At 53.5% G+C, this 26,634-nt stretch overlaps 1 protein-coding gene across 2 annotated transcripts; it reads right to left on the bottom strand.

The window, feature by feature from the left end:
* Positions 1-249: 249 nt before the first annotated feature.
* On the bottom strand, positions 250-21,872 carry LOC113240790 (interleukin-3 receptor subunit alpha). 2 transcript variants are annotated; one of them, XM_044391892.3, is made up of 12 exons: positions 21,544-21,872; positions 18,772-18,872; positions 14,398-14,516; positions 11,035-11,155; positions 10,391-10,523; positions 10,130-10,305; positions 6,422-6,537; positions 4,670-4,696; positions 3,465-3,576; positions 1,871-1,976; positions 769-850; positions 250-638 (listed from the first exon to the last, which is right to left on the bottom strand). In XM_044391892.3, the coding sequence occupies exons 2-12, from the start codon at positions 18,836-18,838 to the stop codon at positions 270-272; spliced, it is 1,428 nt and encodes a 475-aa protein (XP_044247827.3). In that variant the 5' UTR covers positions 18,839-18,872; positions 21,544-21,872; the 3' UTR covers positions 250-269. The 2 variants fall into 2 exon arrangements, with proteins under 2 accessions (XP_044247827.3, XP_026333992.2); XM_026478207.4 differs by having other exon boundaries at positions 250-508.
* Between the last annotated feature and the right edge of the window lie 4,762 nt (positions 21,873-26,634).

Below are 26,634 nucleotides of genomic sequence, written 5' to 3'. Positions count from 1 at the left end.
GGGGCGGTGGTGGGGACAGCCAGGCCCCTGGGCTTCCTGTGGGGGTGGGGGTGGGGGCGGCCTCTCCACATCAGGCGGTCACACAGAAGGCGGCAGGAAAACCAGAGTCAGAGAACCAGGCAGAAACTCGGACCAGCCAGGACAGCTGACGTGTTAGCAATCTGGATGGGGCCCGTTTCAGGAGGCTGGAGGGAGGGGCCGGGGGTGCCCTGCGTGACGGGCTGTATCCCACCCCCCGAGTCCAGGACCTGGGTGGAAATGGCGTTTATTTACAAAATGAGCCCACACAGCTGTTCTTTATCGTGGCAGCTCCACGGAGTGGGCACGGGGTGTCCCTCTCCCTCCGCAAACCCCCATACAATCATCCGTTGGTCCAAGGGCAACCAGGCTGTGCAGGCACCTGGCCATGCCGAGAAGGCGGTCTGGTCCTGCGTCATGTTTCTCCCAAAACCTGCACTTCCGCCACCGGGCAGTCCTCCCGGCTTGCTCTGCTGGCCTCCCAGGCCACCTGCGGGGGACGACGGGGCCAGGCAGAGCTGCAGACTCGCCAACGAGGGTACCCCTCCATCACCCTGAAAGCTGCAGGGGCCTGGCCAGTCCTGGGCACGCGGGTCGCTGGGGCTCCAGGCCTTGGCTGCCTGGAGGAGCGCCATGGGGTGAGCCTTCCCCAGCTTCCCGCCAGGGCCCACACACAAGGATCCTGCTCCCTGAGTGGGGCTGTGGCCACCCCGTCCCCGAACCACCCCCTCACCAGAAGCCAGGACGTACCAACTTGCTGCTCTGAAGATTGTCAATGGTGGGGTCTTTCATGTGAGGGATGGGAGGGAAGAGTTTCTGCAAAACCGAGTACCTCAGAGGACAGAGAGAACCACAAGCTCTGAATCCAGAACTCAGGGGCCTCCGGACGCCGGGATGGAGTGAGGACTCCAGCCCCAGTCCCTGGGTGGGTCTGGGCGGCTGGTCTCCACTGCCCGCCCCCACGGCCAAGTCCTACAGCCACGAGGAATGCTGGTCCGCAGGGGCAGAGTGCTGCATGTCCTGCCGGGGCCCATGCACCCCACCCCGACCCCTGCCACAGACCCTGGTCACGCTGGAGGCGGCCCTGGGGCTGCTGGCACCCACCGTGGAACCTGGTGCTCCCCACGGTTTCCACACAGAGCGGTTTCCACACAGACCAGCGTCCCCTACCTGAGCAGGGCCCCTGGGCAGGGCGGCTCAGCCTGGAGGGGCTGGGAGGGGCGTAGGTGAAGCCAGAGGGAAGCCAGAGCCCCCAGGGACAGACCCCAAGGCCCCAGGGCAGGGCCTGGCAGGGTTCAGCACCCGGTCATTTGGGAGGCACCCCAGGGGCAGGAGCTGCTATCAGGAGGGAAAGGTCAGGATTGCCCGCCGTTGGCCTGCTGCCTGCTGGGGAGAGGGAGGAGGAAGAGGGGGAGGAAGAGAGGGGAGGAGGAGGGGAGGGGAGGGAAAGGTGGAGGAGGACGAGGAGGCTGGCTCCCAGAGTCACCCCTAAAGGATGTAGGGGCATGGGGAATCTGGGCAAGGGGTGAGCGCCGAACAGCGGGGACACATGGGGACAGGCGGGTGAGCCTGGCTGCAGCCCCGGGACTCGAGCTAAGGGTCTGAGGACGGAGGGAGGAGGGTCCTGAGGACGCTGCGTGGGGTCCCCAGCTTCTGGATTTCCGCGGGCAGCAGGGCCCAGAACAGGCTCATGTCTCAGAAAGACCGTGGGGACGCTTGCGGCTGCAGCCTGCGCCCTGGTGGTGTTGCCGTCCAGCAGGTAAGACCCCCACTCGGCCACGGCGGGGGTGGGGTGGGGACGGGGACAGCGCCCTGCCCGGAGGCCGGCGAGGTCATGGGGCTGCGCGCTCACCTTCCGCACAGCACGACCGCCAGCCCCAGGACCAGCAGCGTGGCCAGCACGCCCAGCGCAGACAACAGCCAGTCCCGGCGCTGCACGTCCTCCCCGACGTCGCACACTACGGAGGAGGGCGGACCGGCACGTGAGCAGGTCCCAGGGGTGCTGGTTGCACCCGGCCCCGAATGCTTCCCCAGGGGACCCCGAGAGGCAGCAGGCACTGGGGCGCGTCCAGGAGGGGACAGCGGCCACTTGCGCAGTGGACCGGCCGCACCGCCAGAAGACCGAGGCCCCCCAGCAGGCCCTATAGCTCTCCCTCAGGGCCGATCGCTAGTCCTAGACCGTGAGCATTTCCCTGCAGCCCGGCCAGTAGGGGGAGCACCGGGCGCACCGATCTGCAAAGACCTCAGGCTCCCCGGGGCGACAGCGGGGCCCTGTGGGGCGTCTGTGAGTTTTCTGGGGCTGCCACAACCAAGTCCCACAGACAGGGCGATTGGAACAACAGATATTTCTGGTTTCATTGTCCTGGAGGCTGGAAGTCTGACATCCAGGCGGGACCGAGGCTGGTTGCACCTGAGGTCTCTCTTCTTGGCCTGTAGACCCCGTGTTCTCCCCGTGTCCTCACGCGGTCGTCCCTCTGTCTGTATCTGTGTTCTCACGCCCTCTTCTTTCAAGGACCCCAGTCCTACGGGATCAGGACCCACCCTAATCTCATTTCACCTTAACCACGTCTTTAAAGACCCCATCTCCAAAGACAGTCCCGTTCTGAGGTCTTGGGGTTGAGGACTTTAATATATAAACTGGGGGGGCACATTTGAGCCCACGGCAGGGGGTCTTTGCAAATGTAATCAAGTAAATGTGACGTCCCAGTGGAATAGGATGGGCCCTAATCCAATGACTAGTGTCCTTATAAAGAGAGGAAATTTGAACACAGAAACACACAGAGGAGAAGCCGCCTGAGGACAGAAGCAGAGATGGGAGGGACACGGCCACCAGCCAGGGACGCCTGGAGCCCCGGAAGCTGGAAGAGGCAGGAAGGACCCTCCCCTGGAGCCTCAGGAGGGAGCACGGCCCTGCCCCACCTGGATCTCAGACTCTAGTCTCCAGACCTGGGAGAGGATGGATTCCTGTGTTTTTAAGCCCCGTCCACCACGTGGGGTCATTTATTGCCGCAGGACCCGAGTGACCAATTTTCCTACATGCTACCTCCGAAACAGGACGTTCTTGGGGAGCCCAGGAGGAGGGTCTGGTTTCAGAACAGTTCAGGGAGAAATGGCAGCTCTTATTTGGGGGGAAATCCTTCTCATCAGGCCCAGGGACCATATTGGATAAAAGAGGAACCCGTGTGCCTGCTGGCAGAATTGTTATTAACAAGCCATGGGGGCTCTAGCTGGGGGTCTGCCCTCCCATGGGCTGAGCACAAGGTGCAGGGTCAGCTGTTGTCTTCAGAGCCCTCTACGGGGACACAGAAGCGGGTGGAGCTCGATCCCTGCGCCTCTGGTGGCAGAACATCGGAGCACGCAAGGGGTCCGTGCTCCCTTGCCCAGGGGTGGTGCCCCCCAGGTCCAGTGCACACGAGGGAGAGGAGGTGAAAGGGCGCCCCACTCACCAAAGTGTTGGGGGGCACTCCATTCGCTCCAGGTGTTGCGGAAGAAACCTTTCACCTTTAGTCTCGCCATGTAGTTTCCGGGATTGTAAAGCGCGAAGAAGTTTTCCTGGAGCTGCGGTTCAAAAGGAAAGAAGGAAAGGCCGCTGCCAGTTGGTGAGGAGACAGTGGGGCCCTCTCATGGGTGGAGTGGGTCCTCCCCCAAACGCGTGCGTGAGCGTTCTCGCCCCGCAGGGCCTCAGAAGCTGGCCTCCTTTGGAAACAGGGTGGAAGCAGGTGCAATCAGTTAGGAAGAGGTCAGCTGGGGTAGGGGGGCTGTAACCCATTAGCACCGGCACGCTCACAGAAAGGGGGAATTTGACAACACACACGCACAGAGGGAGGACCGTGTGGTGACGGAGGGTCGCAGCCACACGCCAAGGAGCCCTAGAAGCTGAGAGAGAGAGAGGCCTGGAACAGACGTTCCCTGGAGCCTCCAGGGGGAACGAGGTCCTGCCCCATCTGCATCTCGGACATCTGGTCTCCAGGACCCGGAAGGAATAGAGCTGTGTTTTAAAACCCCCACTCTGCGACCCTTGTTAAGGCAGGTGTCCCTCCACCAGGGGAGCTAATACAGCCGCCCCAAGGAGAGCAAACCCCTGACCAGCCTCTATCAGGGAAGAGGGGCCCAGGCCCTGGAGCCCCCTACCCTTCTCAGCCCAGGCTCTTGGAGTCCAAACAAAAATGCTCTTTGCAATCACTGGGAGGTAAAGAATCCGCGGATGCCCCCAACGAGGCCAAGACTATGGTGTCATGACTGGGTGTTGTGCACTGCATGGGGCCCTGAAGACTCTTGCATGATGACTTCCTCCCCCGTCCCCCGCTCCCCAAGAAAGATATGTCCCCTCCCCAGAATCTGTGGTCGGGACCTTCATTTGAAAGTAGGGGGTTTGCAGATGTGCTTACGTGAAGGAACTCAGGATGAGCCCATCCTAGATCAGGGTGGCCCTAAGTCCAAGGACAGGTGTCCTTATAAGGGACAGAAGAGGAGACACAGACACAGAGGAGAAGCCACATGAGGACAGAGCTGTTTCCCCTCTTCACGGACTCCTGGAGATTGCCCGATGGGTGACCGGGGCCCACACGCAGAGTCGGGCACCTCGGAGCACCCGGACAGGAAGAAAAACACACAGCCTGCAATTTGTGACGCCCCATTCAGGGACACTCACCTTCTCTGTGTAGGCGGGATCGCTGCCCTACAAAGCAAGAGTGGACATTGGTGGGTGTCTGATGCTGTCCCCTGATGAAGGCCCTTGTTTGAGCCCTTTTAGGTTTATACAGAAACGGAGTACAAAATAAGCAGTGATCGAAACTAAATGTTCAATATAATACATAAATAAATATGAATATAAAAGAGGGATTAACTAAAATATACCTGGTCTTTTGTTTTTTTAAACAGAATTAATAACCTTTATCCTTCTAAGCAGTTTTACGGAAACAAAAACATTAAGTTTAATCACTAGTTGAATATAAATAATAAATAAATTTACAAAGAAGTAAAGCAGCATAATACACGTTAAGTCAACGACTGAGTATGAAATACTAATCAGCTCAAAACATTTTGTCATTTTCTTTTAATTTATAGACATACATTTTTTTAAGTGTATTTATTTATAGTCTGTAGGCCAAATGGGGGCTTGAACTCAGGACCCTGAGAATAAGAGTCACATGCTCCACTGACTGAGCCCGCTGGGCGTCCCCATATTTGATCATTTTTTGAGATAACTCCGTTCAGGCATAATTTGCTTGAGCAAACCACGCATTGAGAGCACAGGATTTGGTGCGTGTTGAGAAACGTTGTGTACCTAAAACCACGATAGCGCTCCCGTCACCCCCAAATTTCCCTGTGCCCCTCTGCCATGCCTTCTTCCCCACACACACCCAGAGCACCCGTGTGTCACTCCCCATAGATCATTCTGCATGTTCTATGCTTCGGTATATAAATGAAATCCTCCAGGGTGGACCTTGAGTCTGGCTGACCTTCCCTGGGGGACCGTATTCCAGAGTGTGGATATATTTTGTTTGTCCCTTCTCTTGGGTCGTTCCCAAACTCAGCTGCTATGAACACGCAAGTCCCCACTTTGGTGGGCTTATGTTTTTTCTTGAAAGGATATGATTTTATCCTGGGGCTTACAATACGGAGAATGTTCAACCACGAGGGACATCTCAGAGAAGAAGGAGCCACGTGTTTCATTTTAAATGGCCACCAGCGAGTCGTAAGCAAGTGTGGCAATCCACTGGGTGACAGCCTCATCCAGCCTTGCTGTGGCCAGACTTTGTCATTTTAGCCAGTCTAAGGGGGTGTGGAGTGGGCTCTCCCTGTGGTTTGCATTTCTCTGGCACCTTTTCATATGTTTATGTGGACAAATACATCTTTGGGAAAGTGGCCTTTGGGAAAGTGGCTGTTTCAACTTCTTGCCCTTTGTTTTTTTTCATACAGTTGTTTGTCTTCTTTGTGTTGACTTGGAAGCCTTTCTTATCCACCCCAAACAGGAGTCCTTTGACAGACAAATATGCACCTGGTTTCTTCCATCTGGGACCTACTTTTTCAATGTTATCTCTGTTTTTTGAATAGCCAACATTGTTACTTTTGCTAAAGCTGATTTTTTCTTAGGGTTTCTTTATTTTCTTTTGATGATTTTCACACACACACAAAAGGTTACATGATTCTTTTTTTTTCAGTTTTTTTGTGTTAACATTCTTTATTCTTATGTGGGATTTAGTTTCTATTTATGTTTTTATTTATTTTAAAATTTACTTCACTATTATTTTTTACTCCATTTTTGTGTTTATTTTTAAAAGACTAAAATTTTTTTTATTCATATTTGTGTGTGTGTGTGTGTGTGTGTTTTATCTGCCTCCAAAACCTTGCCGTACAGATTCTAGAAAATCTAGATTTGCCAGCCAGGACAAGCATTTACCTTTTGTATTTGAAGTTCATACTCATATCTGCGATTGAAGTGACTTGACACTTTCCATTCCATCATCGAATATGACTTATTACACGTGCCAGTGATATTGGGTGGATTTAATTTCTCTAGGACAGGAAAAAAAAACCAAAAACAACACTTCTATGAGTAAAACAAATGAACGTCCCCTCCCCTACCCAGAAGATACTTTAAAACAGGTTTCCTAGAAATTTAGGGTGGTGGGACGGAGAGGAAAATGTCATTCCAAGGTGAAAGAATGGGCAAATATCAATATAGATGCATGACTAAATATGTTGAGATATCTATCCTCTTAAATTAGCCTTGGGTCTAGCTGCTCAGATGCTAACCTGTGAGAGACCTCACCCACCCTGAGACCCTTCTGAAAGGCGCTCTTCAGGTCTGTGCCTCCAAAGTCCCCAGGTCTACACCTGATGCTTTCCTTTGGCCGCAATTCCACTGTTCTCCGGCAGAAGGAGGAAAGCCTCCTGCACATGTGGACTCCCTCCTTCCCACCGGACAGTCTGCTCAGTGCTTGGCAGCCTGGCTCGCTCCCCACCCTGCACAGGGTCAGTCCCATTTCCAGTGCCCTTGGCCGGCCAGCTGCACTCCCGGAAACATCTGCCCCTGCCTCCTCGCCTCCCCGAGACCCCGCCTGCTGCAGCCAGCTCCTCCCCGGATGTCCTGTCGTCCCTTCTGGGCGCTGGGACCCTTCTGGCCGTCCCTGCTTGGGCACTCTGCCCTCTGCCCTCCCTCTGGGCATTCAGCATGCTCTGACTCCATGGCTTCACCAGCTGCCTATGTGAGCACGTCCGAATCTACTGGGAGCCCAGCCCTGGGTCTTCACCTGCCTGCACAGGCGGTCCACCTGCATGGCTGGCTGAAAGCTCACTATAGAGCAGTCCCCGGCTCTGGGTCCCCTCCCCCTCTCTCCCTTCCTCTTGCTCTTCTTCCCCACTCTCCCTCTCCCTCCTCTGCCTCCTCTCCTCCCTTTCCTCTTCTCCATCTTTGACGTCACCCTGCCCCCAGCCTCCCTCAGTCCCTCCCCCGTCTACCTCAGCAGCACCCACAGAAACCATCCGTGATTCCATCCCTTGAAATAGTCTCAAAACCAGCTCCCCTCCCTCCTCCCTGCAGCCATCCAGGCCCTGCCCATGTGTGGCCATTTTGCAGTGGGACACCCCCACCTGCTCCCCTCAAATGGCCTTCTCCTCTCACAAGCAGGAGACAGGGCACGCGGCTGCTTGGGAAGACGCACCCATTGGCAGGGCCGGAGAGTGAGGCCAGGAATGCGGGGGCACCCCAAAGTCCAGGTGGGTCAGTCCTGCTGGGGAACAACCCTGGACACAGCCCAGAACCCGCCTGCTAGGAGCCACCCAGCCCAGGCGAGGGAGCAGAGTTACCCACCAGGCCCTCCAACTTTGGGCAGAGTGCTCATGTCCTCCCTGCCTCTGGGCTGAAAGGCTCCAGTCACAACATAACACCCACAGGCAGGGTCCCCTTGTAGACCTATGGCTCCTTGTGGGAGGAAGGGCCAGGGTCAGGGTGAAACGTGAGTCACTTTCTAAAGAGCTCTGCAGTGAGGGGAATGGTCACCCCCAAATGGTACATCCGTATCAAATCCTTAACACCTGTGAATGGGATCTTGTTTAAAAATAGGGTCTCTGCAGGGATAGTAAGTGAAGGATCTTGAGATGATGTCCTCCTAGATCAGGGAGGCCCTAAATCCAATGACAGGTGTGCTTAAAAGACACAGAAGAGGAGACACAGACACAGAGGAGAAGCCACGTGAGGACAGAGGCAGAGACGGGAGGGATGTGGTCACCAGTCCAGGGACACCTGGAGCCCCAGAAGCTGGAAGAGGGAAGAATGACCCTCCCCTGGAGCTTCTGGAGGGAGCACAGCCCTGCCCCACCTGGATCTCAGGGGTCCTGCCCCGCCTGGATCTCAGACTCTGATCTGCAGGGCTGGGGGATAAATTCTGGTACTTAAAGCCTCACGGTTTGGGATCATTTCTTAAGACAACAATTAGGAACTAATAAACCACCAGGGCCCGATTCTCTTGGTGTCCACGGGCACCGTCCATGACCCTCTTCAGCAGCCACCCTGCAGGCCTGAACATGGCCCACCCCAGCACAGAGCTGTGTGTGACGGATGTCCTTGCACATGGTCCCAGGCTTGGGTCCATGCTCTCCTGGCGCCATGTTGAAATTGCTAATAATGTTCTTGTATTCATTTCCCACAGCAGCCACCACAACAAGGTACCACAAACAGGTGGCTTGAACCATAGAAATATGTCCTCTCACAGTTCTGGAGACCAGAAATCTGAAATCCAGGTGTCCCCAGGGCTGGTTCCTCCTGGAAGCTCAGAGGGAGAATGTGTTCCAGGCCCCTTTCCCACTTTGGGTGGCTGCTGGTGATCCTTGGTGTTCCTGGGCTATAGACTCCTCACCCCTACAACCTCCCACGGCTTTCGCATCTGTCTTTGGGTTGGCCTCTGGGTCTCCTCCCTTTCTTCTAAGGGCCTCCCTATAACAAGTGCAAAGACCCTATGTCCCCATAAGGTGGCATTCACAAGTGCCAAGCTTTTGGAGGGACAACAGGCATTTTTGACCTTGTGTTCCTGGTGGGATAATGGAGCACGCACTGGGGGCATGGAGCCCCCAGTTCCCATTGGACACCTCCCCACCACGCTCTCAGACACCCACTGCCCCACCACACTGACCACTGTCTCCTCCCACCCCTGCTGGGTGCTGGGGTGAGGACGCAGGGGTCCGGGTGGGAGCATGCATTGAGTTGCAGGTGGCCTTGGACACGGTCTGGACGTACCAATGAGGGCCCTGTGTCTGAGGGAACAGCGTCCAACCAGTACCAATAAAACACAGCAAGTTACTTCAAAAGATGGGTGTCCACAGTCAAAGGGAGAGCCCCCCTGCTTTTCAAACAAGAGGCCTTTTTCCTTTTTCCTTTCTGCACCACGTCTCCATTCCCATAGCCGGCCACGTGCTTCCTTACCCCACGTGCACTAGCCGGGGTAGGCCCAGGCTTCCAGAGGCTGAAAGCCATCACAATTCAGGGACGGGTCCTGTTTAAGGAAATGGATAGCGACACAGCTTTGCTATGATGGGGTTTGTGTTCCAGAAACCCGTTGGCGTATGAATGCAGGACACCTTCACCCCCCTCCCCGAGCCTGATGACGGAGCCATGTGTCCCGTGTGTTATGGGAATGCTCCAGAAGCAAGCGGGGTTCCTTACTTAGATGCAACGAACTCATAGCCGCTGCTGGGAGCTGAACGCATGTCATGCCCAAATGCACAAGCCCTGACCCCCACTGGGATGGCATTTGGAGGTGAGTCTCTGGGAGGTAATTAGGGTTACCTGATGTCATGAAGGTGGAGCCCCCATGATGGGATTCGGGTCCGTGTAAGCAGAAGAGAACGGAGCTCTCCTTCTCTCCCTCGCCCCCCATGTAAGGTCTCAGTGAGAAGGCTGCCATGTGCAAGCCAGGAAGGGGAATCCTCAGCAGGAGCCAGATCTGCCAGCCCCTTGGGGTCGGGCTTCCAGCCTCCAGAACCGTGAGAAATCAGTGTGTCATTTCAGCTGGCCACTGGGGGTTATTTGGTTGGGGTCCCCTGAGCTCAGACACCAGCATCCCAGAGCCAAGGGCACAACCCGAGAGCCGTGTCCTCGACCTGTACTCACCAATTTCTGATAATTCGACAGTACGGTCCGAGCAGGGGATCGTGGCACGTTGGCTGGTGCCTCTCACCAGAATCTGGAGCTGTTTCTCCAATCTGGGGACGTCATTGAAATGACACCGGACGTGTTTCCCCCGATTGTCCCTTTCATAATGCGGACACTCCTGCTCCCTGCGGGTCCTTCGGCAAGGAGAGAGCACCCAGCAATGACCCAGCAGCCCCACGTGCCCAAGGAGAGTCCCGCCGCGCCCGCAGCCACACCTACCACAGGTGCTGCCTGTACAGGCGATACTGGATGTCACTGGGGGCCTCCCTGCCCACCTCCCAGCTGCACGTCAGGAAGTCCATGTCGTGCACCCAGCAGTCCAGACGTTGTGCAGATGCCCCAGGGTTTCCTTCTGAGCTTGCAAAGATGGTGGAATAAAAGCAAATCCCCTTTAAGAGGGATGTTAGGATTTCTGGGTCCTTGTGAATTCACACACAGTTTCAGGGACAAACACAGAGCTATCCCGTGGAGGCTTGACCCATTTTCCCGCTATGATAACCCCTGGAAAACATGATTGTGCAGTATCTCCAACCGGATGTCTACACCCATACGCTCAGGATACAGGACAGTCTCATCCACCAAGGGCCCCCCAGATGGTCCTTTTTTGCCTCACCCCCTTCCCTTCTGTCCGTCCTCACTCCCACCGAACACTCACCTATTCTGCATTTGCACACTTCCTCAACTCACGAAGGTCCCACAAAGGAAATCCTCCTGCATACGTGATGCCCTATGGTCGTAGGCTTTTTTTTTTTTTCCCCACTCACTGCAGGTCCACCCAAGCTCAAAGTCACGGTTTGTGCATCCCAAAGACCAACCAATGACGGACAGCAAACCAAACCCAAAGATGAACATGTTCCCCTCACCTTGCAGAGGATACTGAATCCCCATCAAGAACGGTGGGCCTTTGGTCAAGGAGACGGTGAAGTTTTTCACTTCACATGAGGAAAGCACTTGGAACTGGCAGTAACGGTTGTTGTTGATGGCCTGACAGAGAGAGAACCACTTACTCATTGTTGAGAGAACACACATAGAGTCATGCTGATGATATTCAGATTTAACAACAACAACAACGATAACTATGGCAACAAAACCGTAAGTCTCCCAAGAACCTTGGAAGATGACATGGTACAGGATTTGGGCCAGGGGTGGGCAATGGTGGAAAAGTAAGCACTCGCTTTATAGATTCCATGCAATCTTCATCAAAACCCCAGCAATTTATTTTGTGACGATCAACAAACCAGAGATGATGTATGAATTACTGGTTGGTGGAGAGGGAGGGAGAGGTGAACAGGTGGGACACTGGATTTCTTTTTTTTTAGGGCAGTGACATTGTTCTGTATAATATGTATCATTCTCCGTTTTTCGAAAGTCACTAAATACACACACCAAGAATGACCCCTCGGTAGACTACGCAGTCTGGGTGAGGATGATGCGTCCAAGAATGTTCATCAGTGGTAAGGACGGTGCCATCTGGTAGGGAGGCTCATAGCGGGGAAGCCGCGCATGTGTGGGGGCGGGGAGTTGGGGGCCGTATAGGAAATCTCTATACCTTCCCCTCAATTTTCCTGTGAACCCCACCCTGCTCTGGAAAAAAGTGAAGTTTATTATTTTTTTAAAACTATACAAAAATAGGGGCGCCTGGGTGGCACAGCAGTTAAGCGTCTGCCTTCGGCTCAGGGCGTGATCCCGGCGTTATGGGATCGAGCCCCACATCAGGCTCCTCTGCTATGAGCCTGCTTCTTCCTCTCCCACTCCCCCTGCTTGTGTTCCATCTCTAGCTGGCTGTCTCTGTCAAATAAATAAATAAAATCTTAAAAAAAAAAAAACTATACAAAAATATGTATAAAATAATTCCGCTTCAAATAAATAAATACATTCATTTACAAATAAATGAATATTTCATTCATGAATTCCATTAGGAATAAATCAAACCCTTTTCTGAGGCTCGGATGATAAAAGAGATTGGCACGGAAAAGCTAGGAAAAAGAGAAAACAAAAATCGAAAGTCCCATGGAATAAAAATGAAAGGAAAATATTTATCAAGCTCATGATGAATTCCAGCATCGTACCTGCATTGTATAATACATGAATAGAAACAGAGAACAGTGTGAAGCCCTGAACGGATTAATGAGCAGAAAGTTATTATTTTTTTTTAAGATTTTTTTTTTAAGTCATCTCTACACCCAAGGTGGAGCTCAAACTCATGAGCCCCTGCCGTCTAGGGTCACACGCTCTACCAACTGAGCCAGCCAGCGCCCCCACTTGGTGGAAATTGTAATTAATAAATGAAGAGAACCTTTACCTAGGTAATCATATCTACAACAGATTCAACCAGACTGGTTGTTAAACACGAATTAACACAACACATCTGAGGCTCTGGGGAAATGTGCTTTAGTGTGGTTTTCAGCACTGATCTAAAACTTCCTTGGATAGTTCAGGTGAGGCTCGTAAGCATAGTCACTGTGTTTTCTCCGAGGAACTTGGGTTCCTAAAAGGAAGAACGGCAGAATGTGGGGTAGACGGGTGTTTTCCCAAACCTGCCATAGCTGTGCTGAGTGCTGCCTCTGAGGACCGCCAGCAGCTGGAGGATGGGGGTCCTCATGTATGCAGACCATTGAAAGGGGAGAAAGAGACTCACCCACTAAAAAGGGGAACCCATCTCTGTTGAGGACAAACACACCAAACTGAATGGTTCAACACAACATTTACCCATTTGGCCAAGAGCGAAATGTTCAAGTAGCGTAGATACATGAGAAAACTGGACAAACACACAAAGACCATTAACAAAACAGAAATGAATTCCATTTAGGGAAAACCAACAGCAGATGACAGAATGACAACAGGGTCCAGTGGCTTCAAATAGTCCTCAGCAATTCTTTCTACGTCTTCAATACCGAAAAAAATATCAAGATCTCTCCTACATGCAATTTACGTGCATGGGCGTGGTGAAGTAGAAATTCAACTTAATTTTAGTGCATTTTGGAAACTGTGCTGACTCCATGCATGCAACACTCTATCTTCTCCACCGATTTGAAATATCATCTTAGTGGCATATAAAATCCACCCCACCCCCACCCACCATCAACGCATCCTTCTGCTTCCAGATTGTTCCATTTCTTTAATCTATCCACGCATCCTGTCAATCTGACACTTTGGGTAATCGTAGTGTCTCAGCACATTTGGAGACATCATGGAAAGGCAAATTCCAGATCACTACTGGTCTTTATCAACATTTCTTGGTTCTTCTGTAGCCTGCATTGTTGCAGATAGAGTTTAGAGTCAACTGGCCAAGCTCCAATGAAATCCCACCGAAGCTTGTCATGAACTGGATTGTGTCCCCCAAAATTCCTGTGATGAAACCCTCACCCCCCAGGGCCCAGACAGTGGTTGTATTTGGACTTTGGGTCTTTAAAGAGGGGATTAAGGTAAAATGAAGTCAGTAGCGTAGGCTCTGATCCCATAGGAAATGGGGCCCTTATAAGAAGAGGACATCAGGACGCAGACACACACAGAGGGATGACCACATGGAGACATAGAATGAACATAGTGTCTACATGTCCAGGAGAAAGGCCTCAGGAGGAACCAGTCTCAGCCCCGCCTGGATCTCAGACTCCCAGCCTCAGCCCCACCTGGATCTTAGACTCCCAGCCTCCAGGACTATGGGAAATAAATGTGTGTTGTCTGAGCCACGTCCTCTAGGGTATTTGTTATGGGGGCCCAGGTTGTGACCTGTATTGTATTAAATCTAGAATTATCTCAAGACTCCAAATTTATTCTCAAGGAAGTTAACAGGTGCCTCTTCCTCATGAGACACTATGAGCTGTGAATATCTTGTATGCTCACCATGGCCCACCCATGGGATCTGTCACAGTTCTCGAGACTTCTGAACCTTGGAAGATGACATGGTACAGGATTTGGGTGAGGGGTGGGCAATGGTGGAAGAGTAAGTACTCGCTTTCAGCTGGGCTTGGCTCTTGACCTACAATCCCTGAGCACACTTTCTCACCAACGCTCTCCAGGGGCACCATCTTGGACACGTACACATGGTGAACCCTGAGCTGTGGTGCGTAGAATAGACTCTCACCCCACATTCCACACCCAAGCCCGGAGTAGACCCCCCACATCAGTGATGCGAGAGCCGGACTTGACCTTGGGGCTCTGCTGGCTCTTCAGTCCCCGAAAGACACGGAAACCTCCGTGTGCCAAGCACAAGGAAAGTGGTTTACCTTAGTGATAAATTTTGAATTTATGAAACACATAATTTCAGAAACATTTCCATGGAGGTCCCAAGTCAATCTCTTTTCTCCCGGCTCCATCCTTAGGTTCTTAATCGGGGAATCGGGATCTGAAATGTTTAGAGGTCAGAGTTAGAAGAAATACTACGGATGCTTGAACCCTTATCGCCATGGGAATTTCCTTCTCCCCCCGAGTTCACCGACAGCCTCGGGAAGCAGAATTCTACACGGACAAGGAATTGCCGGGAGCTGGGAGAGGCCGTCAGTCAACGGCGCCTTGTTCGTCTCATTAGCCCGCCCTCCCAGTGATAAAGGAAAAGAAAAACAAAAAACCGAAAGTTGGGAAGAACTGGATCATGTTGTGCAATCCCCGTTTCCGTTAAATGTACCTTTTATGACCACATCACTTTCCCCGAGAAGTGAGAACAAATTCTGGCTTACATACGTCCGTCAAAGTCTGCGATTGTGGAATGGGTTGCCAACGGCCATCAAAGAGGCATGTTTTTACTCTTGTGCTCAACTTTTGAAATACAAGGCACGGTCATTCGAATGACATTCATGGCCTTTCACAGTTCACAGGCATTTGGAGCCATTCTGACACGGCTGGAAAAGCTCTCCGAGTACGTCTGATTATGTTTTGAAGTGTAGTCAAACCACACCCATTGCTGCCACAGGGCTCCTGAGAGAAGGGGTCTCTAGTGGCAGACCACAGGGCTCAACATATCTCCTCAAAGGCTTGCCTGACGGTGTACAAGGCGCTGCGGAGTCATGTTTTGCCAATAACTCAAGTGTGTAAAGCGACACCAGACACTTGGTGAGATTTTATCGGACCCCCTTCAAGGACTTACAGGATGTGACTTTCCTAAACGTTCACAGAGTTTATAAACCATAAGTGCTGTGATTAGTTATCAAGATCAACAACCTTAGTTTCCTAAACAAGACCAAAGCATATCAACACCTTGGTTTCTGCCATTATTCTCTTCTAACATAGAAGGACAACTCATTTCATCATCATCATCCTCATAATCCATTTAGGGAAATTTCTTATAAGTTGAAAATTAATTCTTAATAGATCCTCATTTCATTTCAATTCAACTAGCCAACATATAGTACATCTTTACTTTCAGATGTAGTGTTCAATAATTGATCGACACCCTTTCATAGATTTTTTTTGAAGATTATATTCATTTATTTGTCAGAGAGAGAGAAAGAGAGAGAGAGAGCACAAGAGGGGGGAGCAGCAGGCAGAGGGAGAAGCAGTCTCCCTGCTGGGCAGGGAGCCTGATGCGGGACTCGATTTCAAGACCCCGGGGTCATCATGACCTGGGCTGAAGGCAGATGCTTCACAGACTAAGCCCCCGAGGCGTCCCTCTCTTAATAGATTCTTACGGTCCAAAATTTACACTCAGTTCTGCCAACACAACATTAAATATCGTGAAAACAGACAGGAAGGATGAAATCGTAAATATTAATGTTAGCATATTTTATCATATTTAACCTTATTTTTATAAATAATATAAGTGTATATAAATTATCAGATATTTAAGGAAAAAGTAATATCATGTGCACAAAAGTTCAGCATAGAAAGGAGGTCGACGGGAAATATTTTCTGACTCATTTTAAGGGGCCAGCATTATCCCGATGTCAAAATCAAAGATATTAAAAGTAAACTCGAGGCCAACACCCCTTATAAACATAGACACAAAATCCCTTCAGAAAATATTAGTAAATAAAATCCAGGAATACATAAACCTAGTAATACTTCATGAGCCAAGAGATTTACTCTGGGAATGCAAGGTTTCTTTAACAATCAACACAATTCACCCCCATTAACAGGAAAGAAAAAGAATGATCTTCTCCATAGAAGCAGAAAAGAAAAATTAACCAAACTTAACATCCATTTGGGATCAAGAAATCGCAGCAAACTAGGAATGGAAGAAAACTCCTGATAAATCTGTGAAAGTCTTTGAACTAATTCAGACTCGATGGTGAAAGACTAACCACTTCTCCTTAAGACCAGAACAAGGCAAGGCGTCTGGTTTCCACACTTCTATTCCACCGTGTGCTGGAACGACGGCCCCTCTTAATGCAGTGTGGCCACAGTTGAAGCTTTAGGGGGCTTCCAGCTTAGGAGGGAAAATGTGAAAATTTTAGATTGCGTCAGCTGCCTCCTTCAGCCTTCTGCTCCTAGAAAGCAGCTCACTTCCTACCTGTGGTCAGCGATCCTAGAGTACCCTCAGGCCTGAAGTGACCGCAAAGGCGGCAGCAGCCTCTGCCTGGGGGCAAGACAGGCAAATCAAACGCAGGAACCGGGAGAAGAGCCCAGACAACGCCCAGTCCTGGGGGCGATAGGCTCAGAAGTGGCTGAAGCCCCTGCCCTTCCCAGACCTCCTGCATCTCCCAGCCTCCTGGGCGTGGAGTGTGGCCGTGTGACTGAGTTCTAGTCCAAGAAATTGGACACAAGAGATGGTGGTACTTCCAGTTCTCACCCATAAACGCTCCTGGAGGAGCTGAAGGACCTTGGATCTTGGAATAAAATATTTGGGACAGAACCACCTGTTGTGAGTCCCACGGTAACCCCTCAACATTCGTTGTGGAGTCCCAACGCCCAGGACCTCACAATGGGACCTTATTTGGAAATGGGGTCATTGCAGGTGTAATTAACTAAGATGGGGTCATCCTGAAAGAGTGTGGACCCTAACACAATGTGACTGGTGTTCTTATCAGGAGGGGACATTTGGACACAAACAGACACGGAAAAGAAGCCACGTGAAGACAGAGGCAGTGATGGGAGGGATGCGGCCATCAGCCCAGAGACACCTGGAGCCCCAGAGGCTGGAAGAGGCAGGAAAGACCCTTCCCTGGAGCTTCTGGAGGGAGGATGATTCTGCCCTGCCTGGATCTCAGTGGTCCCGCCACGCCTGGATCTCAGTGGTCCTGCCCCGCCTGGTTCTCAGCGGTCCCTGCCCCACCTGGATCTCAGTGGTCCTGCCCCGCCTGGATCTTAGATGTCTGGTCTCCAGAGCTGGGAGGGATAAATTAAGGCCCCCAGACTATGGTATTTTGTTCTGTCGACCCACACAGACTCGAATAACTGCCTTCAGAAGAGAAATACCTTCCTCTCCCTCCCCCACAAAACATCTGAATTCCACCCCTATTTGAGGAAGGAATCAACATCTCACGGGTTATGCAATCTTGTGGCTGTCACCGCAGCTAACATCCTCCGGACTGTTGCAAGCACCAGGTGGGCACCCTCCAGGGCTCTTGCAGAGCCTATCATGCCTGTGACCTGGAGCTCAGCCCACGTCTGTGTGCCGTGGGAACCCCGCGTGGAAAGCACGCAGCTGGCCCCTCTCTCGGGTCCACTGCTGACTCAGGAAATTCCTTACGGCGGTTGGCGTCCATGCAGACACCCCTGCAGGTCAGCGTGGACCTTCAGAGACGTTAGCAGCCCCGTCTTCCTCGTGGCCTTGGGCGCACTCAGGGCCCGCAGCCCAGCTAAGTCAACGCTCTGTGCTCCATACTGGAGTCGAGGGCATGGGCTTCCCTGGGGTTCCCGCGCCCTCCAGCAGCCGACTGGCTCCCCGGGACATTCCCTGGTGCACGTTCATCGGCTGCTGCTGTCCCCTGAGCTCAATCGGACGGCGACAGTCGAAAGTGGCCACCGATGGCTCGGGGATTGTAACCAACATCTTCTCATTTCATCACTTCTGGTTACCATGGAATCTCATTATCCTTCATGGAATGATCTCCTATTCCCCATCATCATGATGCAATATCGTTATGAGCCACATGGAGGGCAAGGAGACCGTACTTTGCCGCACGTGGCCTTCTTGGGTGCATGTCTGTGGCCACACGTTCCCTTCCTATAAGGACACCAGTCCTGCTGCATTAGGACCCCACCCTGATGGCCTCATCTCCACTTAATTCCATCCCTAAAGAGTCCGTCCCCAAACACAGTCATATTCACGGGTTCTGGGGGCGAGGGCTTCCAGGAAGGACCTTGGTGGGGACACAAGTCAGGCCACACCCATCGTCTTTCCTGTGATCCCATCTAGGAAGGGGAGATACAGGTCAAACACAATTTCGCACAATTTCAGGACCAGGGTGGGCGACGGATCCTCGCATCCGAGCTACATCGAAAGGTCAGCACCTCGAGCCTTTTGCACTCAGTATCCCGGCTGTGAGATTTACCGTGACAGCGTTGCACGATGATCCCATTGGCGGGAGCGGGGTACGGGGCACATGGGCCGTCGCTGTACCACCTCTTATGGGCGCCGGTGGATCTATAATGACCTCGACCTCGAGTTTAAACAACGAACCACCTCGACACACCCCCACACCGCACATGGGTTTTCGTCCTACCTTCCTCCGTTTGCAGCAGACCCGAGACAGACGACGTCAGACACACCGCGAGCCACAGCAAGGCCATAGCGATCCGGCTCCCACGGCACGGAGGCCACGTGCTGGAAGAGGAGGGACAGTTAGCGTGTGGGAGGGAGGAAGGTGAACTTTGGGAAACTCCCGCTCGCGAGCATGGAGCTCCTTTCAGGAGAGAAGGCTCTGGGTATGTGCATGTGTGTGCATTCATGGACACACGTGTGCCTGCACATGCATTTGCAAACAGCTGTGTGCACGTGCGTGCATTCATGGACACACATGTGCCTGCACATGCATTTGCAAACAGCCGTGTGCGCGTGCGTGCATTCATGGACACGCGTGTGCCTGCACGTGCATTTGCAAACAGCCATGTGCGCGTGCGTGCATTCATGGACACACGTGTGCCTGCACATGCATTTGCAAACAGCCGTGTGCGCGTGCGTGCATTCATGGACACGCGTGTGCCTACACGTGCATTTGCAAACAGCCGTGTGCACGTGCATATATGCACACACAGTCACGTGCATGCATATGCATGTCTGTGTGTGGGTGTGCTCGCACATACGCATGTCCCGCGTGTGTGTGCCTCTGTGGGTATCCCTGTGTGTGTCACCCTGCTTTTACGGACTTGCACCCTGAGGTCTGCGCATGCTCTTGGCTCCAGCCTCATGCAGCAACCGGGAAAGCACACACCACACATGGTACCAGGAAACGCTACCATGACAAAGGACTGGAAGGAAGTGTAATTAAAAATATAAAGTGAACACAGATTGAACTTCCTGAACAGGCAGAGTTACGGTAACTGAACTATGCATGGTCCCAGGACCTTCTCAGGGTCCCCAGGAAGCCCCCCTCCTCAGGCTGGCTCTCTAGGACCCTCACCTGCGTAGCCAACCTCCTGCCCCCACCGGGACCATCAGCAACTAGGTCTCCTGATGGGCCCCCAATCCTCCCCACCGTGTCATCATCGGCAAACACCATTAGTGGCCTGGGGCCAGCCCTCTGTGCCCCTCACTTTCGCCCACAAAACGTGCCCCCTCTACACCATCCCATCTGGACAATCTCAGCCAGGATTTAGAAGCTGGGACTTCAGACTCCTCTCTCGTCCTGGGCATTCACAGCCCCCATCACGGGACCCCACATGGACCCCACCGGGGGTCTCTCCCGCTCTCACGGTTCAGCCTTGGGGCTGCAAGATTTCCCGTCTCGACAGCAGGGCTGACAACGATCTCCAGCAAATGTGAACTCTTGCACAATCTGATAGTGAAAGTGCTTTTTCCCAACCCGGGGAGCACGCCCGAGGGACCCCTTCCCAGGAGAGGGGAACGGCGACATCCAGAATTGCATTTCGGCGGGGGGCGCCCAGGAACAGGTGTCTTGCACTCGAATCGTAATACAGGGATGAAGGTGAGGACAGAGAGGCGTGAGGCTCAAAGTTTCCCGGGGGCCCCCCCAACTCATATTCACCATCGGCCATATTCATAAAAGGTCAGTGCAGGAAATCCACGATGGGGAAGAGATCGGAATTTTTAAACAGAACGGCCTGGGACTCGTCGTTAGTTACTGAAGACAGTTGACTTTCGGCTGCAGACGCTCAGACAGGGTGGGTCCCGATGTGGACACGAATGTCTGGGGGTCTGGAGCCCCCATTCGGATGGAGCTGACGGCCAGCCCAGCGGAGGGGCGAGGGGTGCTCACCCTAGAGAGGGCTCCCCCAACCGAGGTCCTCAGTGTCCCCGTCTGGAGTCATCACCTATAGGACCTTGGTCCTCACAGGACCCGCTCAGAGGGAGTTCTGGGGTGACCCCCAGTCATTTGCATTTTAAAAAATGTATCTATTAATTAATTTTTTATTGAGGTGAAATGCACATCCCGTAAAAGTCAGGCTTTTCGCTCTTTGCTCAGCGGGGAGCCTGCTTCTCCCTCTGCCCCTCCCCCCGCTCATGCTCTCTCTCTCTCTCTTTCTCTCTCTCCCCTAAATAAATAAATAAAATCTTTAAAAAAAAAAATGTATCTCAGGGGGCATCTGGTGCATTCTTCACCTCTGTCCGGCTCCAGAACGTTCCATCCGGCTGAAAGAGACCCCATCCGCATGAACTGTCACCGCCCTTCCCCGCCCCAGGGCCGGACAGCCACGAACCCACTTTCTGTCTGTGCCTTTGCCCGTTGTGCACGTTTTCCAATAAGTGGGATCACGCACGATGCGGCCTCGTGCGTCTGCTTCTCTCGCTGACCGCGGTGTCCTCACGGTCCTTCCGTGGGACCCAGGCGGCAGAGCTCCGTTCCTTTTCGGGGCTGAATCCTATTCCCCTGCGTGGACGGAGCACGTTTCGTGCACATTTGGGGCACGGTGCATAGCGCACCTGTAAGGGATTTGCGCTTCACGATCGCTCCGAGCCCCCAGCAGCTCCACGCCGGGAACGAGCCGCCCTGCCCGCCCCGTACCCGACCTTCTCCGGAAGACGCGGCACTGGAGTCTCGTGCATGCGCTTGCACTTTTCCAAGAGCCACGTCAAGAAAGGGGACGGGGTGGTGGAAGCCCACGTTCATGCTCGATTCTGTGCGCCGCTGCACGTCCAGCCGGTCAGCACGCCAGCATGGCCTGGCTGTCCCTGGCGGCTCCTGGCGCCCTCAACAGCATCCTTACATGTCGTAAACCCTTCGGACCCTGGGGCCAGTGCCCAGGCGAGATGCACCGCGGCTGGAGCGAGCCCCATTCCAATGCCTCTTGCCCCTCCCGGGGCTCAGGGGTCTTACCTGGGCAGCAGTGAAGGTCCCGGTGGGACAGGCAGCCGGCCTGGGGAGGGGGGGGATCTGGACCCCAGACTCCTCTGTCTGTGTCTTCTTCCCAGCTGTGCTGGAGGAAGTGTCCCCAAAGAGAAAACAAAGCTGGCTGTCCCTTCTCAGCGTTTTTATGGTCTCGGCCAGGGGCCCCACCCCTAAAACCCAGACCCAATGAGGCTCGGGGTGAGGGCGGGGGTCGGTGACCCGGTGGAGAACCCCGTGCCTGTGTCTGTGTCTCTTCTCTCGAAGCCAGGGTCAGCCACTGTACTTTCCCTGGAATGACTCCCCTTTTCTTTCAAAACTGTTATTTTCCTGTTCTCATTTCTCCTTGCGTGTTCCTCTTTGTTATAATCCTAATTACCGCTCGCCATCCAGGCCCGGCTTGGGCAACTTCCTGGCATCGCTGATTATAACCCACACACACCAGTGGCTGGGTGGAGGGCTCCCGGCCGTCTTACGTCCAGGGCCCAGGCAAACGCTCTCCCCCGTGCCCCCCCCTCCCCCCACCGGAGACAGTCCCTGGTTAGGACCCTGGGTCCTCGCTGAGGGCTTTGTCCAGGGTCAAATGCAGCCCGTCCAGCGGCAAGTGACCTCCAGCTTTATTTCCAGTTGCAATGGCCCCATGCTCAGCCCCTGCTGCACGGACCCCCTTCCGGGGCAGGGACTGACCCCTTGTCTTCACCCCACTCACGCCGGTGACAACACACCAGCTCCCCACCTGCACGGACTTTATTTTGGAAAAGGGTCTTTGCAATCCCAAGTAAGTGAAGGATCTGAGATGAGCTCATCCGGGATCGGGGTGGCCCTAAATGCAATGACAGGTGTGCTTGTAGGAGACAGAGGAGGACACGCAGAGACAGAGAGGAGAAGCCACGTGACAGACGGGAATGACTCCCTCACGCGTGGCTCAGAGTCCAGAATGGGCTTCCCCCACGGGACAGCCCCACAGACACAGAGGAGAAGACGGCCAGTGTCACCCCTCGGAGCCCCAGGCTGGACCGCTTTTCAGGGCAGCATGCACCCAGACGTCCTGTGCACGGAGCTAAGGTGCAGAGAGGTCTGGGGGCGCCTGGGGGGCTCAGTCCACTAAGCATCTGCCTTTGGCTCAGATCATGATCCCAAGGTCCTGGGATCGAGCCCCACATCAAGCTCCTTACTGCGCGGGGAGCCTGCTTCGCCCTCTCCCTCTACCCCTGCTTGTGCTCGCATGCTCTCTGTCAAATAAAAAAACAATTATATATATTTTTAAAAAGATGCAGAGATCTGGGTGGGGGCATTTGAAGCCAGGTCCTGAGGAGGCCCCATGAGGCACGTGCTTGGCTGCAGGTGATTAGGGCACCGAGGGGAGGTAGCAGAGTGGCCCAGGGCCAGGGGCAGAGAATGGCTAGCCAAGGACAGGGTTGGGATGGGCAACTGTCAGGGTCACTGGGAACCTGGGAATGTGCTTCCCCAACACCTGTTCTCTCCCCTGTGTGAGCATAGGGCCAGACACCAAACACTTCCAGATTGCAGAAGGTGGAAAAGCAGGACAAAGCAACCAAGGGGGGGCCTGGGATGAGGGTGGTGGTGAGAGCTTCCATTGTAAGCAGAGAATGTAGCCCTCCAAGGGCAAGAAGTGCACCTGGGGGAACAGAGGAACAGAGGATGGGAATCAGGAAGGGAAAGTGGGTGAGGCAGGAGACACAGCTGCATGGTGGGGGAGACCCAGAGTAGTCCTTCTCCACCAGCAAGGAGCTCCTGTGCACGGAGCCCCTGCACATAGGGGACCCCAGAATAGTCCTTCTCCACCAGCAAGGAGCCCCTGTGCCTGGAGCCCCCAGCACATGGGACCCCAGAATAGTCCTTCTCCACCAGCAAGGAACTCCTGTGCCTGGAGCCTATGCACATGGGACCCCAGAGTAGTCCTTCTCCACCAGCAAGGAGCACCTGTGCACGGAGCCCTTTGGGGACACAGCATGCTCTGTGAGGAGGGCAGGGCTGGTTCTTCTCAGAAACCCTTGAACATGCTGTCCCCAGGGATAACAAATGACAGCTCTAGACTCATGGCTGTTGGGGGCAGGTAGGTCCTGAGGGGCCCAAGGAGTTGGCAGACATCCCAACATTGTATTATGTTATGTTATATATTATTACATTGTTATATTATCTATTATTGTATTGTATTATATTATATAGCATTGTATTATGTTACAATGTATCCTATATAACACAAACTAGGTATTACATGTAGTACATTATTATAATAATGTCACATATGCACATTAATGCATTACATCATTATATTAATGTAGACATTATTTAATGTCACTTATTATATAAATCTAACTTGTTGATATATATTTTCTTACTAATTTTTATTAATTAATATCAATGTGCCCGTGTATTCTTGCATATTAATGTTTTCGATATGCTTCCATAGGAGGAAATGCTTTGTCTTTCTGCCCTGCGCTGCTGTGACCAGGCACGTGTTTCCAGTGGGGCGGGGAGAACTGGGAGGAGTGACAAGATCTGAGCCGTCACCCGTGGCCCCGCATCACGGACCCTTCTGCGTCCACCTGCTCCGTCCAGGGGGCGGGAGGGGAGGCCCCGCCTGCCAGGCAACCGCAGACCCTGTTCACAGGGACTGTGTCTCAGAACTGACACCCACCCCTCGTATTCAGAAGTATTTCCAGACCCTCTTTCTTGGGGAGAGCAAGAGTGTTTTATCCAGTCTTCCCTGCAGATTACCTGCGGACGATGCCTCCTTCCTCTGCAACGCCTGCCTCCAAATTAAGAACTCCTGCGATTTTGGGGGTCGACAGCCTGGTCTGAGCAGGACTGTCGTGGAGCCAGGTGCAGGATGTGAGGGGGAGCCATGAGGGCGTCTCTGGAAGGGAGGTCTCAGATTCATGGCCGCCCCACCCCCACAACGCACCCTTCAATGTGCCCACATGGGTGACGGTCTGCAGCTCAGAGAGAAGCAGGTGAGTCCTGGGCTCTGGGGTCTCCGAGCTGCAGCAGGACCCAGGACCCAGCAGGTAGGAGTCCTTTACGTGCCTGGTGCCGGGATCTGGGGAAGATCCACAGGCCTGTTCCTCCGAGAGCCCGGGGCAGGGGCAGAGCTGAAACGTGCATCCGAGACACCTTGTCAGCTCGAAGGTCATGCAGACACCCAGCCTCCAGGACCCCTAGGTGTCCCTGGGGAGCTCTAGGGCCACTTTCTGCTTTGAGGTTGGCCTGGCCCTGCAAACAGGTGAGCCTGGTAGCATGACCCCAGTCCTCGTCTGCGTGGTTTTCCTGAGGTAAGGGGCTTCCCTGGTGAACTTTCCCAGCTAAACCAGAACCGTCAAACGCTCTGCCCTTCACCCCAAAGGGGAGGGTGCTCCTTGCTCTGAGATCGCCGGGTGGTTACTCAGGGACAACCTGGCCCACGTCAGGGGCTTGCGCTCTGCTCCGTGCAGAGACTCTCCTGGAGGCCCATGCTCCCCGAGAGGCCTCGGGCTGCACCGTTGCTGCTCCCGGGGGAAGCCGGCGTTTAGTGTCACCAAAACTCTGGATCGGGGAGATGCAAACCCCTTCTGCAACTTTCTGCTCCCCAAGGAAAATAAACTCTATTTTTAAAAAAAATTTACCTGTATTTTTTTCTTACAAAGGGTGGGGCAGAGGGAGAGGGACAGAGAGAGGATCATAAGGAGGCTCTACGCCCGTGTGTGAGCCAGACGTGGGGGTCGATCTCACGACTCACCCTGTGACCTGAGCCAAAATCAACTGTTGGAAGCTTAACCGACTGAGCCACCCAGATGCCCTGGAAAACAAACCGTTTCAGTAACTGTGCTGGGTCAAACGGTGCCTCCCCGATTTTTTTTTTTTTTAAGATTTTATTTGTTTATTGATTTGGCAGAGAGAGAGAGAACAGAAGCAGGGGGAGCAGCAGAGGAAGAAGGAGATTCCTCTCTGAGCAGGGAGCCCATGCAGGACTCAATCCTGATGCCTCCAGAAATTTATGTCCCTTGCAGGCTGGGAAGGGGACCTTATTTGGAAATAAGGTCTTTGCAGATGTGAGAAACTAAAGGATCTGAGATGAGCTCCTCCTGGATCAGGGGGGCCCTAAATGCAATGACAGGGGTCCTTGTAAGAGACAAAAGAGGAGACACAGACACAGAGGAGAAGCCACGTGAAGATGGAGGCAGAGATGGGAGGGACGTGGCCACCAGCCCAGGGATGCCTGGAGCCCCAGAAGCTGGAAGAGGCAGGAACCGTCCCCTGGAGTCTATGGAGGGAGCACGGCCCGGCCCTGCCTGGATCTCAGCAGCCCTGCCCCGCCTGGATCTCAGGGGTCCTGCCCCGTCTGGATCTCGGTGATCCTGCCCCACCTGGATCTCTGGTCTACAGAGCTTGAGGAGGACAAATCCCTGTGGTGTTAAGCCCCCAGCTGGTGGTCATTTGTCACGGCCACTACAGCATGGTCCTATCATAATAATGCTCTTCCTTATTCTCCTCTCAGCCCTAAGCACTCACCCCCAGCTCCTCACTCTGGCCCCGGGTCCCAACCCCGAATCCCAGGAAGCAGAGCCCGGCCATCCCGTGGGGTCCCGAACCCACTGAGGCACACAGATGACCCGTCCATTCCAGAACCTGCCAGCACGCGGCACAGGCTACGGCTGGATTCCCAGGTTCGGATTTTTAACTTAAATCCGTGCCCCTAACTGTAGGCTCCCGGGTCAAGCTCATCGGCAGAGCCACAGAGGGTGTTCACGGCTCACACGTCCTCACCCCGGTGGTTGCCCAGTCCTTCCCGTAATCTCGGGGCACTGCCTGCTTATCGCACATGGCACCTTGACGGGGCCCCTCCTCGGCATTGCCGCACGGGTATCTCGGCCGCGGTGACGGCCGATAGCGAGCAAGCACTTCCCCTGCCCAGAGGGCTCGGTTTTCTTTCTCGGTGCCTGGAAATCTTTCGAAAGATGCTGACTCTTTTTTCTGTGTATTTTCACCCCGCTCCGACCCCAAAACATGCAAGTTTTTCAACAAAAACCTTCCTTATCAACTACCCTTGCCTCTTGTGAAATACGTTTCTTCACAGTGCAG

The sequence above is a fragment of the Ursus arctos genome, chromosome X (genome assembly GCF_023065955.2).
Source record: "Ursus arctos isolate Adak ecotype North America chromosome X, UrsArc2.0, whole genome shotgun sequence".
NCBI lineage: Eukaryota > Metazoa > Chordata > Mammalia > Carnivora > Ursidae > Ursus > Ursus arctos.
The sequence above is the reverse complement of the archived record's forward strand: the minus strand, read 5'-3'. Positions and strand labels throughout refer to the sequence as shown.